This window comes from Nymphalis io, chromosome 12, assembly GCF_905147045.1.
Source record: "Nymphalis io chromosome 12, ilAglIoxx1.1, whole genome shotgun sequence".
NCBI lineage: Eukaryota > Metazoa > Arthropoda > Insecta > Lepidoptera > Nymphalidae > Nymphalis > Nymphalis io.
The window spans coordinates 13,099,765-13,119,431 of NC_065899.1; the positions used below are offsets into that span (position 1 = coordinate 13,099,765).

The following is a 19,667-nucleotide window of genomic DNA, read 5'->3' on the forward strand; positions in this document are numbered from 1 at the left end:
TGTTTTGTATTAAATTAAACTAACAATAGACTTAAAATTTTTGCAGATAGCTCCATCTAGCGGCAGTTTTTAAACTTATTTGCAGCATTATGTTGATAAGCATTTATGAAGCATTTTGATGCTTAAATCGTAATTTAAAACTTTTCTTAAAGAATACTTGGATCAAACGTAAATGCAAATTGAATATTTTAGATAAATTTATTATTGAAGAGAAAGTTCTTTCATTTTCATATTTTGTATTTACAAATGATTCCTTTGGATTGTTGCTTTACGTAAAACAGAACGTGCAATTCACACCCGATGTCATCATGTGTCAGATTTGGCCTTCAATTACTGTGGTTTCTCGCAATTTGTGAGGGTTTTGCAATGTCCGAGTGAAGTGATACACGCGAAATCGATGCTGTGACAATTGACTGACTTACTCGTGTTAAAATGACATCGAGAAGTAAAAATGCAGTACGAAGTTACGAGACTGAAATTGAAAAAAGTCGGGAGGAGTCTAATTGGAAGAAGGCTGTGGAGTTGGCTCAGCAGCTCAAGGCCAGGTCACCACAACATGGTGAACAGCATTTGTATTTAATACCTTTTTTATTATTAAAAACGGAAGTAACTTTTAGATTAATTCAGAATTATAAATATTATATCGGTTGTTCTGACTGTTGTTAAACTAATACTTGCAATATTTACTATGAGTTAAGTAGAGTTTTTTGTTATTATTATTTGATAGGTTTGTTTATCATACAATGATTCATCCCGACAAGTGTCTTATCATATACATAAATATTTTATAATACAATTAAAGTAATCACTAGTCACTATTTAAACTGTTATTATTTTTTCCTTTACTTATGTCTAATCAAAAATCACATATATACTTACAAGTGTAAATTACCTTCAAATGACAATGATATTTTAGCATTTCTAAGATATACTTTAAAACAAGTAAATCCTTTCATAAGTCTAGATTTCAATGGGAAAAGTTTTAATTTTAATATAAACTAACATTGTTTAAATTATGTAATTTCAAATGATTTCAGAAAGTCTTGCACATTTTCTCATTGGAGAGGGAAAGTTGGAAGCCTATCTTGATGAGTGGGCACCCATCAAGGAGAACGTTGAAAGGGCTCAACGAGAGCTCTCAGAGGCTCGTGGCTACCTGACACTGGCTACAGATGAGGCAGGGAAGAAGGCTGGTGTAGCTCTTGATTCCCATTTATTATTAGGGAAGTTAAATTATGCCTGTGGAGCTTATGACGATGCCTTAAAACACTATAAACTGGCTGAACTGAGTACCTTGACGGAGAAGGAGTTGCCTGTGTTAGTATATAATTAAATTATATTTTTCTACCCATTGTGATTAACTTTTTCTTTCACATATCTTTATTTTCCAATGTACATTTGGGCTCATAATGGCAACTTTATGGGGTCATTACCTAGTTGCCAGCCTAATTATATAATGAAATATAATATATGTTATATAATATGTCTCTAGAACATTGCAAATACTGTTAATTTACTTAACTTAGCGAGATTGTTAACAGTAGCAAAAAATATGTATGGGTCACTTAATTTGCAAAAAACCATTAAATGCCATTTTTTTTTCTTTTTTTTTCACACACAGCCATCTGATCCCAAATTAAGCTTGTACAAAGCTTGTGCTATGGGAACCAGACAACTGATATACTACTTTTCTTTTGTAAATACATAATTATATAGAAAATTACACCCAGACTCAAGACAAACAGACATGTTCATGCACACAAATGTCTGTCCTGGGTGGGAATCGAACCCACAACCTTTGGCGTGAAAAGGCAAGTATCTACCAAGCACGCCAACCGGCATCGTCATTAATTTACAAACTTTTATATTAGGTTAGGTTAAAGTTAATATCCTGTGTTTTCACATATGAAAAATAAGTTAACCTAATTTAAAAAAAAGTAAATTTACTAACATAAAAAATGGTGTTGAACTACTAAAATTTGAACAAGAATTAAATGAATATGCTAAACAGATATTAACTCTGTTACAGGCGAAGTCTCCGTATAGTAGCTGAATCATACGCCATCAAGGGTTTGTGCTTAGAACAAACTGCATTACCAAGTTCGACAAGTCGATACAAACAAGCAGAGAGAGAATCTGAGATGGTAAGATGTATTATCAAATAATTTGTTTTACTATAGTTTTGATACACAGTAAGTATAAGCTTATAGTTTCAATAAAGTTTTTTTTAGTAGATAACTTGGCAAATGGGTATTGAATAGATAAACCACCAATAACAGACAGAACACGCCTCAGACACAAAAGATATATATATATATATACATATATCACTGACAGATGATTTAAGCGACATCGCGAAGGCACTTGCGTTCATGACTGAAAAGACCAATGCGAGAGAGGATCCTTCGGCCGCACTTCCGACAAGTGTATGCGCCCCCAGATGGGCGGGGTTTGAAGCCCGCTCATGACGCCTAGTGCGTTTTTCTTTTAGTAATTTAAACCAGGCATTGTCATGCTTTGATTGACCTTCGTGAATAAGGCGTCGCCACTTGGCACGGTCAGTTCCTCCCATCGATTGCTAGGGATGTTAAACGCAACCATATCACGCTTAGCGCAATCTTTGTACGGAGCATAGGCCGCCCAACAGACCTCTTTGCATCCACAACCTCTCCCAGTAGTATTTGCCTTGGAAGACGAGTCTGCTCCATTCGATGCACGTGTCCCAGCCACCGTATACGTTTTTTTTTTGAGAATGGCCAAAAGAAAGATAACTCATCTTGAAAATATTGTGAGAAGATCTGCAAGTGTTGGATGAAAAATTTGTCACATATGTATCCACCAATCCGCATTAGAGTAGTGTGGTGGAAAACATGTTAACCTCCTCCTCCTGTTACAGACCAGGTGGTACTCTTATACTTACTTAAGTATTAAATTTGATATAGAAATAAGTATCAATCATACATGATCGACTCTTACTGAAAGAATTCGTTTTGAATGTATAAAGAGCTTATGTCACATTCCTAAGGTATCTCTATCGCTGGCTTATCTTTTTGTTTGCTTCTTTGGTCTAGTGGCTACCCCAGACTGTCACTAGATGTTATTTACTGCTTAATTAAGGTATAAACGTCCGGCAATTGTTGCTGCGTTTCTGAAACACAAGTAGCTGTTCAATAACTATGAAGCTGATAGCTGCCTTCTTAAATAGTAACGGACGTCGCTTCGAGGTTATTCTACATTGTAATGCGCGGAAATTCAATTTCAAAAGTTATCGCAGTTATCGCACAGCCTTTACGACTAAATAAACGATAAAAGTACCTCAGAAATCGGGCATTAATCTAAAGATATTGACAGTTTAACTGAGAACTCGGAATACCGAATATCGCATAGAAACTACTCGGCGAATACAAAACAGTTCCGTTCCTAAATGAAATAAATCCCCGTTCACATGGCGTCCCCAGATCCGCAGCTTCGAGGTGTCGTCGGAGCTGAGCCTGCTGTACCTGCAGCGCTGCGCGCGCTGCGCCGGCGCCACGCTGGAGACGGCGCTGCAGCGCGCGCCGCTGCTGCACATCCGCGCCGGCCGCCTGCACGCCGCCATCGACAGGTGCACACACGGGCCGCTTCTCGCGCGCTTGTCACACGTTACAATTGTTATATCAGTCTCACTCGAACAGGTATCGCGAGATGCTAACGGCCGTCGAGTCGGTGTCGACGCAAGCCCTGCGCCTCACGCTCGCCCGGCAACTCGCCGAGGTGCTCATGAGGGGCGTCACGGGACAGGTAGCGCACTGTACAAATGTTTTACTCAGAGTGTGCCCCGACTCCCTCCGAGATTACATATTTATTGATGTTAATCTAGGTGTATAAAGCACCGCGGAAGGTGACAGCTCCCACGCAGTTGCAGGGCACGCTCACGAGGCGTAGGGAGGAATATGTGTCGGAGGGACCGTGGAAGCCGAAGAAATACGCTGCAATTAATCAGGTACCTGACACACGAGTCGAGAACATTTCGTCGATCCGTCGGACGGAAGAGAGGGTTTATCTTTATAAGGAACACGTGTGTGAGCCGTGCGCCTGTGTCGTAGTTCGTGCCGCGCAACGAGTTCGAGGAGGTGCTGCTGCTGCTGCTGCTGGGCGAGGCCATGGCGGTGCGCGACGCCGTGCTGTCGCAGAGCAGCGAGTTCTCGGCCGCGCGGGACCACTCGCTGCTCAACGCAATGGCCGTGGCCGACCTGCTGGCGCTGGCAGCCGTGCGCTGGGGGCAGCTGGCGCTCGTCATCGAGGTGAGTGCCACACTGCGTGCCACGGCTGGCGCGTCGGCACATTATATATAATAAATCCAATAATAGTTGTATAAGTAATTTACGCTCCCACCGAGTCCAACCCTGTTCCTTTGCAGTCACTGGAACGCGCGATGAAGTTTTCGTTCGGGTGCGCGCACATCTGGCGGCAGCGCGCGTTGGCGACGGTGGCGGCCGCCCGCGCCACCCCCGCGCCCCCCTCGCCTCCTCTACCTGGTAACTGTCAGCACGCTCGCTCAGTCGATAGCGACGACCCCGTACCCCGTGTGCTATAGCGGTGCCCCCCCCAGGCAGCGCGGCGTGGAGCGCCAGCGTGCGCGCGCTGTGCGTGTGCCGGCGGGCGGCGCCGCTGCTGCGCGCCGACGCCGCGCCGCGCCTGCTGGCCGCCAGCACGGCCTACCGCGCCGGATGGGTGAGCGCCCTCGTATAATAATTTATATTAAACTTACGCCACATATAGATGTCATACCGGTCAAGCTAGCACGCAGCGTGTTTACAAAATTATAATGCCGATCGATCGTTTTCGTCTCGCGTAGATAGAGGAGGGCATCGAGCTGGCGGAGGAGGCGCTGGCGATAGAGGAGGCCCGGGGCGGCCCGTTGCTGGCGCGCTGCTACCTCTACTGCGGGATCGGACGACAGTCGAAGGCGCAGGTGAGCTCGCCGACGAGCGGGGCGAGGCGCTCCATCGAAGGATCGAGCAAAAGACCGGTCCAGACGGAACGCCGCGATACGTGATCAGAAATCGTCTCCCCTTCCAGAAGAGTAACTCCCGCATCGAGAAGGAGGCGGACAACGAAACCGGCCTGAGGATGCTGCTGAAGGCGGTGGAGCTGGACGACAACGACCACCTGGCGTTCTACCACCTGGCGCTGCAGTACATCCAGCTGGGCCAGCTGAACGAGGCCATGGACGCGACGCGCGCGTGCCTGCGGGCGCGCGGCGAGTGCGGCGGCGGGCTGCGCCTGGCGGCCGCGCTGTGGGGCGCCGCGTGCGCCGGCGTGCGCGGCCCGCGCGCGCTGGCCGCCGCGCGCCTGGCGCACCACCACTACCCCGCCGCCGACTGGCCGCTCGCCGCGCTCGCCGCGCTGCAGCTCGTGTGGGAGAGCGGCGAGGTACTCTTTTTTCACGCAGTGGAATCTAAAATCACTGCGATGGCCGCCCTCGGCACGGATCGGAGAGGCTGCGGGGTCGTGTTAATATAACGCATCCGCGGCCTCTCCCGTGCTGTGCTCCGCTCGTGGCTCAGTGGAGCTCTCCTCGGGGGGCGAAGATTCCCCTCTCCTGTACTCCTCGCGAGTGCGTAAGGCAGCGCGGGGTCATCCCGGCTGCCGTCCTCTTCAGGGTCGTCTGAAATAGGACACGCGATGCCCCCACCTTCCGCACGCGCTGCCCCAGGGTTACGCCCTATCTTACGCCCCGGGCTTTGGGGCTGTGGAAGTTCCAAGACGACGCCGACGTCGTCTCCTTCTGGACCATGACGGTCTCACAGAAGGAGGCTACGACCCTCCACGCCGATTCTCTGCGGAGTATTGCCGACACGACTGCTCGTAGAGACAGGTCTTGTCCGACTTCATGGACCAGGATCTCTCTCCGCATTCCAAGCGGGGCACGCCATCCACAGTGGTGGCACATCGCCGTCGATTCGCGTCCGATCTTACACAGGTATTCTCCGAAACAACCGTGACCGGTCATTACCTGTGTAAGTCGGAAGGTGACTCGTCGGAGCGGCGAGGTACTACCCCGACCTACCCGGTCCCATCGCGTGGTGACCGCATTATTAGATGTAATATTAATATTCCATATATATTGATTATATTGTAATGTCGTGTGGCGTTAAATTGCAAGCTAGTCGTAATGAGTAAATAGTAGTCGTCGAGTAGGCGCCGCGCGGCCTCTAGTGTACGGGGCCTCTGTTTCAGGCAGCTCTCGCTACCGGCAAGGAGCTCCTGAAACTCTTGAACGGCGCGGAGTGCGAGGTGGACGTGGAGCACACGAACGGGTACGCCGAGCTCGACGCGCTGTCCGACTCGCAGCACGACGACACTCACAGTAACAGAGACGCCGGTAAGAATTTGCTGTTGAAATTGCCAATAAAATAGTTTAATTCAACTTCTCCATCTAAATCCGCGAATAAAAATCATCATGACGAACTACCCAATCGTCCATAAAAATATTTACAATTTTTTTTAAAATTTTGACAGCGTCCATCCGCGCGGGGTCGGCGGGCGCGTACCGCATGGAGCGCGCGCTGTCGGAGGGCGCGTCGTCGCAGTCCGCGCCGCGCGCGCGCTCCCCGCTCGCCGAGCACCGCGCGCAGGCCTGGCTGCTGCTGGCCGACCTCTGCCTCAGGTGACACACGCGCACACGCGCACACACGCACACACACGGGCGCGCACCGCATGGAGCGCGCGCTGTCGGAGGGCGCGTCGTCGCAGTCCGCGCCGCGCGCGCGCTCCCCGCTCGCCGAGCACCGCGCGCAGGCCTGGCTGCTGCTGGCCGACCTCTGCCTCAGGTGACACACGCGCACACGCGCACACACGCACACACACGGGCGCGCACCGCATGGAGCGCGCGCTGTCGGAGGGCGCGTCGTCGCAGTCCGCGCCGCGCGCGCGCTCCCCGCTCGCCGAGCACCGCGCGCAGGCCTGGCTGCTGCTGGCCGACCTCTGCCTCAGGTGACACACGCGCACACGCGCACACACGCACACACACGGGCGCGCACCGCATGGAGCGCGCGCTGTCGGAGGGCGCGTCGTCGCAGTCCGCGCCGCGCGCGCGCTCCCCGCTCGCCGAGCACCGCGCGCAGGCCTGGCTGCTGCTGGCCGACCTCTGCCTCAGGTGACACACGCGCACACGCGCACACACGCACACACACGGGCGCGCACCGCATGGAGCGCGCGCTGTCGGAGGGCGCGTCGTCGCAGTCCGCGCCGCGCGCGCGCTCCCCGCTCGCCGAGCACCGCGCGCAGGCCTGGCTGCTGCTGGCCGACCTCTGCCTCAGGTGACACACGCGCACACGCGCACACACGCACACACACGGGCGCGCACCGCATGGAGCGCGCGCTGTCGGAGGGCGCGTCGTCGCAGTCCGCGCCGCGCGCGCGCTCCCCGCTCGCCGAGCACCGCGCGCAGGCCTGGCTGCTGCTGGCCGACCTCTGCCTCAGGTGACACACGCGCACACGCGCACACACGCACACACACGGGCGCGCACCGCATGGAGCGCGCGCTGTCGGAGGGCGCGTCGTCGCAGTCCGCGCCGCGCGCGCGCTCCCCGCTCGCCGAGCACCGCGCGCAGGCCTGGCTGCTGCTGGCCGACCTCTGCCTCAGGTGACACACGCGCACACGCGCACACACGCACACACACGGGCGCGCACCGCATGGAGCGCGCGCTGTCACTTAACATTAATAATACAATATAATTAAATTTGATACGACGAAAGATATAATTTGTAAAGCTGTGTTAAAAGATTGTAGTAAAGCATTTTATAGTTTAATTGAGTGTTCTTACTGTGATTTTTATTCGTAGGTTAGGACGAGTGAGCGCGGCGACGGGGTGCGTGTCGGAAGCTGCGGCACTCACGCCGTTCAGTCACCACGTGTTTTACACGGTGAGTGTATATTTATGCAATGAGCTACACTGTTGCACTGGATTACGTTTTAGCTATGTGGTCCGCATTTGCCCTGTGAAATGTTTAGCTTGCAACTTACCTGGGTATTTTTATTCATATGTAACACTCGGGCCGGTCCCGCAGCGCGGGCTCGTGCACGCGGCGAGTGCGGAGTGGGGCGAGGCGCGGACGTGCTTCCAGAACGCGCTCGCCATCCACCCCACACACCTCGACAGCATCATTCAGCTCGGTCGGTACCCTCGCCCCGCACACGCGTTTCGATCGATCGCCCCCGAGGATGCGCACTAACTAAAAGAAACCGTGTCGGCAGGCGCCACGTACTACTCGCTGGGCTGGCTGCGGCTGGCGGAGCGCACGCTGCGCGAGGCGGGCGCGCTGCAGCCGTCGCGCGCCGACACGTGGCGGCGGCTGGCGCTCGTGCTGGCGGCGCTGGGCGAGCCGGGCGCCGCCGCCGACGCGGCCGCCGCGGCGCTGGCGCTGCACCCGCTGCTGCCGCTCGCCGCGCCGCCCGCCGCGCACCTGCCGCTCTGAGCCGCGGTCGGTGTTTTACATCATATGTTTGTGTCCGTCAGTTGTCCGTGCTCCGTTGAAGTCCTAAACGGAGTAATCAGTTTCCGAAGTCCGGCTCGAAGGACCGACCCCGTTTTCGTGAAATCGTACTCTTGTAGAGATCAAACCGCTCATGACTTAATTCGATTCCAGGATCTTACGCGATTGCGCTAGATGCGAGTGATTCAACTGCCAGATATCTCCCGCGCGCGCTCCGAGTCGGGAGCACGAAATATGTTTATAAGATATACTGTAATTGCCGAGGTGATCAAATTATAATACGAGTGCTTTACCAGCACGCAGCACGGTGTACTTTTGGTACTAAGTCCATTGACTTGGCAACGAGTCCGCTGTGTTGTATCAATGTATGTAATATTATATATGTGTTATTACTTAGTGTGCGACATTGATACTTAATATAACGCGAATGCTACGATATGTATCGCCTCCCACACTGAACTGCTAAGACATTTCCCAAATCATAAACTTTAAATTTTCAAAATCGTTACTGTTTATTGAATTGTTAATGTCATAAAAAAATAACTTTTTTAAATATGTCTTCCTTTTTAGCCAATAAATGTTTGTGTCGTTAAATTCTCTTAGAAATACAAGTAGTATCTGATGTGGTATGTGGTGGTAGGAAGACATAGGTAAGCCTACCACTAGACGGCTACCGCTATTAATAAATAAAATCAAAGTAAATATTCACCAGATAACTTAATTTTGGCTTACAGCTTATTTTTCACGCGAGCACAAAATCTATCCACAATAAATTGCGCCAAATAATATTTTCCTTAATAAGTATGTTATTTCAGTTAGTTGTATCCGGCTTATAATCTCATTGAGAATAATAAATAATCAATGTCTTACTCTTGTATATATATAGTTATTCAACGTTTAAATATGTTTAAAACATTAAAAATATAAACTTTATTTCTATGACAATAAGGTTCATGTTTGTGTATTAAATTAAGAAAATTTGCAAGTTTCCTTATTATTAATATTGATATATTTAGAAAATTCTAAAGTATCTCCGCATGAAATATTGTTACAAAATTTCTAGCAACGTCTAGCATAAGGCCATTTCGAGTCTGTGACGTCATATAAAATATATTTAAATTCGACAAAAGTCATAATCGTAAAATTTGTTTTAAAATAATGCCAGTGTAAACACATAAATGACGACTCGCCGGCGACCTCGTAGTCATCGGACGACATCGTGATGATCTCGTTCAATGAGTCAAGTGTGTGCATAATATTATCGATGTCTATATATAGAATCGGATTACGTCTTCCTTATAATTATTTAATTGTGTAGCAAGTTATAGTGAACGGTTCCGCAATTACTAACTCACCGGCGTTTGTCCGCGCCATCGATATATTTATATATACAATTCGTAATTCTTCTCCTAAAATGGATTGCCTGATTTTGATGTAACATTTCATATTGTAATTTAACCCTCTTCTCTTTTCGACTAGATCTTCGGAGGAGGCATTGTTACCGTCAATCAGTTTTTTTAACTGTCCTAATTTTTTTTTGGATTTCCTACATCCATAACTATTATTATATAAAATATCCTGGGCTAGTCTTTATTTTATCCGTACGAAGTCGGGGCGGACAGCAAGCGTAACTAAAAAACAATACGACATTGTGAGTCGTAACATATTTATTGCATCGTTTTTATTACACAATACAACGGAGCTAGGCAATATGTTAGTAAATTATTCAAGGAGACTTGTTTGTGTAATATTTTCAGTCCGACTTAGTGGCCGGCGATTCGTCTGGAGTAACTGGGGCACAATTCTACTACTAGTACGTATTCCTATTCTACTAACACAACGATCTAGTCGCAGTTCGGTCGAAGTGACCATTATTAAATGGTAGAATTGGCCCCCAGTCATATCCTCGTATCAGGCAATGTTTGGCGATGTCTATATGTCTATATTATTAAAGTATTTCTACTTTATGAAATCTCGTGACTGATATTTAGATACTTAATGCCTCGGAATTGATTCCATTCGGCAAAACGATAATAATTGATGTTACTTAATAATTAATTTTGTCCGATGCCATTTTACTTTGGATTAAAGATGGCGGATGTAACAATCGAACACATCGATTACTTAATGACTTATTTTTAAATAATCGAATAAAAGATCGCAACTCGGATAAATGTTCGACTGCACTAAGAACAATTACTTTTTTTATTATTTAAAATGTCAAGTGGTACCTTATAAATATAATTATTCGAATACTTTCGTCTGCATTCGTCCCTTCGATACTGTATCGGTGTTTCATTAGTTTTTCCTTAACTCAATAATCGAACAATGATCATGTTGCGACCTTCGTATATATATTAATAAATAATTATTTTATTTATAATGGAAGTTTCCGCACAGTATACGAAATCATACTGTTAACGTTTAAAGTGTAAATACTGTATCTTATAAATTCTATCGTATGTCTTGGCGTCGTGAGTGTCGTGTCGTGTCGTGTCGTGTCGTGTCGTGGCGTGTCTTAATATATCAAGTTAAAACGAGTATAGTGAGATGTTTGTTAACTAGTCTAGTAAATTAGATTTATTCAATGCTGATATATTAACGACGAAGCAATTTATATATATATGAATTACGAAACTCAACCTTATGTCGATGTTGTTACGGTGTATTATAATGTTTAATAATTTTAACGTTTCGAATTGCAATATTTTTAATATACGTGTTCATTTTAATAAGTTATCAGCGGTTTGGGCGCCTTTGAATGAGGACGTGATTAGATTTTTGGTGTTTTATATTAATTTAATAAGGGGGTGGGACGGGGATGTATGACCGTGGCGATTTAATTTATTGTTAAGAATTTATTTAAAACATTACTAGGACTCTGCTACGCGAAAGCGTTCGGCGAGTACGTCCCCTTAGGTTTGTGTTTGAAACGTAATAATTCTATAGCTTATTTAAGTTATAAGGTAATAAGATCGCAAAGACTAACATAGTGTATGACGTGGTGACTCTTCATGAGGCTGACGAGAGAAATAAAAATCTTGATTAACTTACCTCTACAATCTTCAGATGTATTTTTATTCTATTAATCGACAGACAGTCGTCTTTCCTAGCAATTTTTAATGAATTTTTAGAAATATTTAAATTTCGTAGTAACACATTTTACTTCAATGGGTCCAAGAGATGGCGAACAGACGGACACGAGCTTTCTATAGTCGAGGTTTTTATGTCTACGGTCTGTCTGCGCTCAGTCCCGTCCAACGACTCGGCGTAAAGGAATGTATGATTTATGGTAGTGTAGTTAAGGATGACTTTACTTTGATCGGATCGTGGTATTATATTGTATTTATATTTGGCATGGTTTGATAACTGGACAAATATTATATTTAGCGAACAAATAATTCCCGTGAAAAATATTCGAGGAATCATCTTTTCAATATTTTTTCTTACGAGCCTAAATTATGATTGCAATTTTGCATTTCTTCAAATATAACCTTAATATATCGTGAATATTACAAGATACTTGATAGTACGAGATAAAAATGCAATTGTTGCAGATAAAACATTTTTAGGGTGATATTTTTGTGCGTATATAGTGAATGGGCGTTCCACGACTTGTGACAAAGAGATAGTGTATCGATAAAAAATATCAAAGTGACAATTAAGTTTCAATAAATAGTAACTACTGGGGAGGACAAAACTGTTTCGAAGATTGAGCTTATTATTTATGTTTATTATAATCACAAATATATACAACATTATGAATGTAACAAGAGTTCGCTTGAAGAAAAAACTTGCTCCAAAAATATTAAATTGTTTATTATTTCTTGATACTTAAGTCACTATGGCGTTTTTATTTGTATTATTTTCGTGTACTTATATAAGTTAAACATTTCCTGCGGTTAGGGGTAGTGGAAGTATTCAGAGGCTATTTGTCTCGGTTAAGGGTGTGAATATTTACATGGATATTTGGTTGATATAGTTTAATGGGTTCAATGCAACGATATGGTTTCCTAACTTATTATAATTCAAAGGTGCTGTTTAATTTTGTCAATAATCTGAACAATGATCGTAATGAGACGATTTGGTTGTGACCTTAAATATATCACCGAAATGATTATTGTTTCATATATTACATTTTGAAGTAAATGTCTAACTATAATTGTTATATATTTGTTTCAGTAAATTAAATTAAAAAAATACGATGATAATTGTCTGCCATTGGACGAATAATTGGGCGGAAGTTCTTCGTCTAAGAGATATCTCGAACTGAAAAGAAATAACGTGCAAACGCATAAACTTTTTTCTTTCGAATGGTCATTTGACACGATCAATAAAACGACTCCAAATTTGTTTGGAATGTAGACCTTTCTGAGTAAACCCTTCAATAATCTCGGTAGTAGTTACTCCTACTGAAACTTTTGAACTTGTATTTGTCATCATCATTCGTTTGCTTTTATTACATTTATTTTTAGGCTGCCTCTCTTGTTTTTCCGCAGTGGTGAGAAAGGTACCCATGGGGGACTGGGTAATGTGGAAGTCTTTATTACCAATACCTGGAGTAATGGGCGTCTTCGGCGTGGTTTATTGCAATATAACGCAGCTCTCCTTACCTTCCCAATCTGGAAATTCTTCTGATATATTTTTTGGTTTCCTCGGCCATCAAGTGTAATTTGCTCGATTTATGGATTTGCTTAACAAAATTCCGAGTCGTTTCTCTTAGGATACCTACGGATTGAGATCCACGCGGCACATATCATTACCAATAAAATGTTCAATCCTGCATCAAAATAAACGATTACTAATTAATTTCAATTGATATTTTGATTAATTGTGTAATGTTAAAATTGATGGTTTCGTGGTTAAGGAAGGTATCTTAAATACCCAGTTAATTGCAATTAAGTCCTCAATATTGATCAAATGAGATCAGATAACCGTGTAATTGCCAATCATTATAATGTTGACGTCAAATTGATTGATTGTTTGATGGGTCAAACCATTATTTAACTTTCAAAATAAATTTGAAAACTGACCTAAAGTCACAGGTGGAGCCCGTAAATACCATATTGATGGGCCAAGGTCTCCTCTCCTTTTAAGGAAATAGTTTGGAACTTATATCGCGTAGCTCTGTTGGTATTAATGCCTGGTGGTTGGTTCCCGTATTGTTAGTGATTTTCACTTATGATTGAGGTGTTTTATTCACTAGGACATCTCAGTTTTTGCTCTTCTGCCCAACTGACTGAGCTAGATCAAATTTTTTCGTCAGTCCACACAACACCTATTGAAACACTTGAACTATCGAATGCAATTTTTTTTATTCATATTTAAGTTATATATTCATACAAAAGTTGTTTGAAGGTAAAATTTGAACTATCTGTGATTAGATTAAAATTCTGACAACACAATATATTGTGGTCATTCCCATTGTTACCATATAACATTTTTTTTTGCTTAATTAATAATAATAACAATAAATAATAATTATTTATTGTTATAGTTTATAATGGTTTGGTTGGTGACGAGTTTGTGAAATTAGATTTAATCGGTTTATAAAAAAGGGAGTGGGGGGTGGCCAATTTATATGAAGTTGTAATTAGACTAAAGCAAGTACGATGCTAATTACTAAAATGACAATGCATTAAATGTACTCTTTACTAACCCTGCACAGTCAGTCTATATGTCTATTACAAGACATCTTTGCAACCGTTATTATGGCCAATATTATAACAAATAACCACGAAAATAATAAAAATTCAATGTATTTTTTGCAGTATTTAAGAAACCTATTAGCGGCAACCTTATTTTAATCGTTAGGCAACAAATAATATAGCGACGTGAATTATAAACAGTTTCTCAAAAAAGCACGAGTATAAAACAAAGCCGTTTGCGCATAAAACGTTTCGGGACAGTCGGACATACGTCAGTTACCTGTATTACCATCATTGTCGTGACACGGATTCCGCAGCGCGCGAGCCCAATAACGTGTAATATTTCATTGTAAATTTCTACGTTCGCATAAGGATGGTGTAAATTATTTTTAAGTAACTAATGCTTGTCATAGTTTTTATTTTATTAATATTTCGTAATATTTTCATAAAAGTGATCGATTTATTGTTTGCTTATTGTTATCGATATATTTAATAACCAAATTACAAGTTGCACATTCCTAGTCGTATTTATATCATAAGTTTTCTTATGTTGATATTAAAAACAATCACGTTACAGCAAGATAATAATTTTCGAATGATTTTTTATCTGAATATAAAAGTATATTTTAAATAGAAATAATATATATAAATTATTGTGTATTTCTTCACATTAGTTATGAAAATTCATGGCCTTAATCACCTATTGTCATTGTTCATAATTATTTGGTTAATACATAGTTGTAATCTTGCCATGGATTAATTATAACAAAAAAAAAATCGTAACCGTCACCCTGCGAATAATGAAAACATTTGTCTGTCCATCAATAGCAATGTCAAATAGAGATATAACATATGACGTATTCATATATTACTAATATTGACAGTAATGTTAACATAAGTTACCTATCATGAAAACAATTGTATTATAAATATGTATATATTAGTATATTTATTTATATATATTTCGTTCTTAAAATGCCAGTTTGAAAATTATCTTAAAAAATAAACAATCAAACTGAAGAATATTCTGAATGCATTACAAAAAAATGGTAACACTGACATTTTTTAATGTTGCCATTTTTTTCGTCTAACTATAAATATTTATATATAAAATAATTTAATCTACTGTATTATCATTGCGTAAGTGCTGTTAGTATATATGCAGGATAACGTCGTTGCCACGTGTAACTATAATATAAGCAATGTAATATTTGTATCTATACTCGGGTGCACCTCTGTACATAATCTATACGTTTAAACCTGTTGTTTCCTGTGTACACTATCTGTAGCTGTTGTTTTCTCATTCGATGTTGATGTACATATAAAGTTTGAACATATAATATGTAATTATTACGTTACATATAATTGTGTTTTATTTCTACGATATACCTCTTCGATTCAAAAAGTCTACTGCACTCACCCTTCGAAATCATATCAAAATAAACATTATTCGAGTAGAAGTAGTATTACATACTTATATGAGTGAATGGAATAAATTTCTTTTATTATATATATTACATAACAATCAAGGAAGAATAATAATAACTCCACGCTTTATTGTCCTATATATATGTTTATTGAGTAATAAACCTTAGTTATTATTTTTATTTACATTTATTAATATGCAAAGTTATAAATATCTGCGGAAGAAATTGACTTTGCGGAGAAGGGAACTTGATGTTGGAAGCTTAACTTAACTTCTCGTCTTTATACAATAACGCAAAATCACGCAACGTTTTTGGAGCTGTTTGTAGCGTAACCGATGATCATGTGTTCAAACTCGGGCAAGCACCACTGAATTTCATGCGCTTAATTTGTGATTATAATTCATCTCGTGCTTGACGGTGAAGGGAAACATCGTGAGGTAACCGGAATGTGTCTAATTTCACTGAAATTCTGTAACATGTGTATTCCGTCAACCCGCATAGCAGCGTGGTAAAATAAGTACCAAAACCTTCTTCTCAAAAAGGGAGAGGAGGCCTTAGCCCAGCAGTGGGATATTCACAGGCTGTTACTGGTTACAGGATATGTTAAAGCAGTAAACATTAGTAAGTATATATGCTAGATGCCTTTGTATAATAGTAATACATACATGTATAGTGAATTGACAGATAAACGAGACGTAAGCGTAGTAGTGAAAATAATGCAATTATGAATACTCATTTTAGAGTTGCCTTGCTTGCAATAAAAAAATTGGTCTGTGAGAGTTTTATTTAAGTTTATAAAATTAATAAATTACTTTTAACTTGATGTAGGTAAATAATTCTCTTATAATATCGGAATCCTTTTCAAGTTACCATGCGTAAGCAAACTCGCGGCGCTCCTCGTTGGACGGAAAAGGCTGCTGATTTTTTAGGGGGTATTCCGATGTTCGAAGCGCACTCAGCGCCTTGGACATTGGCAAGTCCCATATAACCCCCTATTGTTCCAAAATGATTCTCACGGTGTAAATTATATTTTGACTATAAATACACTATTATGATGACATCGACAAACGTTGTGATATAATATTTATATTGACCTTACCTATAATATTTATACTGACCACTGGCAGTAAGTAATGTTGAAAATCGTTATTATAAGATAAATAATTATCATAAATCAGATATAACAAAAATTGAAGCGTTTTCTAGCCTTCGCAAATAATACGTATATGTGCGAAGGAATATAGTATTTTTGCTTGTGATGATCAAAATTCAACTACCGTATACTAGTTGCTAGAATTGCGGCTGCAGATCACGAGGCCCGAGGCTCGAATCCCAAAGATATTCGATTGATCTATCAGGGAAAGTTCCTTGTAGTGCTTCGGAAAGCAAGTTAAACCGCCTCCGCCTGGTCTCTTTCCGGTCCAATCTTTCAAGCATGACCAACCATAAATAATGTGTGTGCGATAAGGTACGCCTTATTGGAGCAGGCAGCACCAGTTCATCATAAGAAGACCTTCTAAAAGTCACAATTTATGACTCAAGCAAAAAGTATCTAAAATTATAATCTCTGAAACCATTTCTCTTTATAATAAGCGCTCTTATAAAATTTTTAGTCCCAATTGTTGACAGGTAACTTAAAATATAGACGCCGACAATCTGTGTCTTATAAATGCCTTGACCGAAGAATTACGATGCGCTTAATACGTGCATTTAACGAAACAACATTACTTCTGACTAAAAAGGAATCAAACGTAATAGTCATTTTGCCTTGACGTGACATCGCGTTATATACTATTAAGAATTCAGGCCATCTTGGTCATTTTGAAAATAAATAAATGCTTAAATAAATTATTGGCAAAAATTTTTTTAGAATATATTTTACTTCTATAATTTAATTATATATTAATTTAATGTAATTCAATTATGAACCGAAGATTCTACTGAGACCTGGGACCTGGGAGTATTGATATTTGGTGGTAAGATAAAATTGATGATTGATGGGTGGTGGCAAAAAAATATCATACATTTCGGAAAAGCCTTTCATTTGTTAAGCAGTATAAGCTCATTTTAACTATTTAATTTATAGATTATAAGAAACAATAACGGTCAATTCACAAAGTATTAAAAAGATAGAACGAAAGTAGACTAATAGTGCTATACACTATTAAAATTCATTTTAATTGATGAAAGCTTAAAGAAAAAAGCAAAATATGCTCAACAAATTAACTTAAAAAAAATACCTTTTGCTGGCACCTCAGTTAGCATTAACAAAATACAACAGTTCAATAGATCTAAAGGTAACACCGTGAGGAAACCTGCATGTGTCAGATTTCATGCAAAAACAGTGCGTGTTTTGAAGAAGAGAGATCTTTGACCAACAGTGTAATATATACTTTACTTATGAACCTTTGGCTTTATATGTCGATACATTATATTTACATATAAAACCATTTCTAATATAACGTACACGATCATTACTGTAATCGTAATCTTGATGAGTTCTACGCATGACCGATCGTGTGCGTATCACTTACAATAATTATGTAAGTGTCATCAGAAATAAATGCGATTATATATTATATACTTTTATGGATGCATTCAATCAATATTTGATTGTAAAATACTCAAGGCCATATATAGGCCGATACCTACGTGAAATGTATGGGCATACATATTCTGCGGCGTTTGCGCTTCGTTTCCCAATTTTGCGAACTATTAACTGTTGCGAATGTGGAATAGATATTTCTTGCCGTGATCTGCACCAAACGATCTCTTCTCTCATGTATGCCAATATTGGAGCTTGGTCCTCCTTTCTTTAATTAACTTGTAATTTATTTAAAAATGCTGATCCAGATTACAAGGTGTCTTGTAAAGTAAATCTATTAAAAATAATATGCTATTCGTTTTAAAAAGACTTGTCTTCTTAATTTGAACTAATATTTTCGCTTATTTATTATTCAATTTTTAAAAACACATAAATATAATAATAAGATAACCTATAATATAATATGCTAGATTTTTCTTTATTGTTGTACGTTATTTCATGATTTATAATTCAATATCAGTTTTTATTTATTAAATAAGATAGTTATTGATAATAATATAAGCTGTAATTACTTTCGTTCGTATTCTTAACAAGTATATGATATCAATTCTTTTTGCAAAGAACTAAGAAAAATTTTACGCATGACAGTTTGTGATTAAGAAATATATTTTCAAACGTTACTCTTATTATAATAAGATGTTTTTATCTTTTCTAATAAATAGTAGGTAAGGGTGCTTAAGTGCGTGTGTAATTTTTTATAAAAATAAAAATTGCAAGCTTGATTATTGTTACTAAATCCAATAATTAAAATATATTTCGAATTTTATAATAACATTCAATGGCGGCCGTATCAACTTCAGTATCACTATCATGAATTAATAAATGTTCTATATGAAGTAGAATAAATAAACTTACTAGTTTTAAACTCTATGTCCCAAATATGGCGATCGATTGAGACCTGGAGGCTTTAACGTAAACGTCAGACTGCTAGATATAATAATATTTATTATTAGTAAAGAAGAGTAGTGTTTGATCGTTACGATCTTTGTAAATGCCTTTAACAAGTATTGGCCTAAACACAGTTGGTAGTATATATCATGATAAAACGAAAGACTGACATCGATTTGGATAAGGTCCTCGTCGAAGTGGGTCACTGTGGGAGCTACCAGAAGAGAAACTACTGCCTTATATTGATCGTGGTTATGTTCAGCGCCATGTACAAAATTCAGTACGTCTTCATGGCGATGGGCATCAAGGCCAGGTAAGTTTGACAGATATATAAATATTGGGGGACATTAATCAGAGAAACTTGGTTAAGTGACTACTAGAGCATAGAGAAAACACGACTTTTGAATAGAAGTCTCTCTTACAGGGAAAAATTAACGACTTTATCTATATTTTAGTAGTGAGTGTTAGGATGAATAGCGTGTTAAAGCAAAATATAACAGTTTGAAAATTTTTGCGTAACTTAACTTGACATCCCTGAAATACCCTTAACTTAAATTCTCACTCTTTAATAATGAGTTCTATTTTATACAATAGGTGGCGGACGAGCAAAATAGGCCA

General features: G+C 41.0%; 1 protein-coding gene across 1 annotated transcript; it reads left to right on the plus strand.

Annotated features, from left to right (window-relative positions):
- The first annotated feature begins 312 nt into the window (after nucleotides 1-312).
- On the plus strand, nucleotides 313-15,494 carry LOC126772130 (tetratricopeptide repeat protein 7B). The gene is made up of 17 exons (XM_050492302.1): nucleotides 313-559; nucleotides 1,038-1,317; nucleotides 2,030-2,144; nucleotides 3,459-3,604; nucleotides 3,675-3,780; nucleotides 3,860-3,982; nucleotides 4,086-4,283; nucleotides 4,400-4,517; nucleotides 4,592-4,713; nucleotides 4,838-4,954; nucleotides 5,062-5,415; nucleotides 6,223-6,367; nucleotides 6,505-6,652; nucleotides 7,830-7,911; nucleotides 8,056-8,161; nucleotides 8,243-8,469; nucleotides 8,635-15,494. Exons 1-16 carry the CDS (start codon nucleotides 433-435, stop codon nucleotides 8,461-8,463), a joined length of 2,508 nt encoding a protein of 835 aa, XP_050348259.1. The 5' UTR covers nucleotides 313-432; the 3' UTR covers nucleotides 8,464-8,469; nucleotides 8,635-15,494.
- Nucleotides 15,495-19,667: the final 4,173 nt, after the last annotated feature.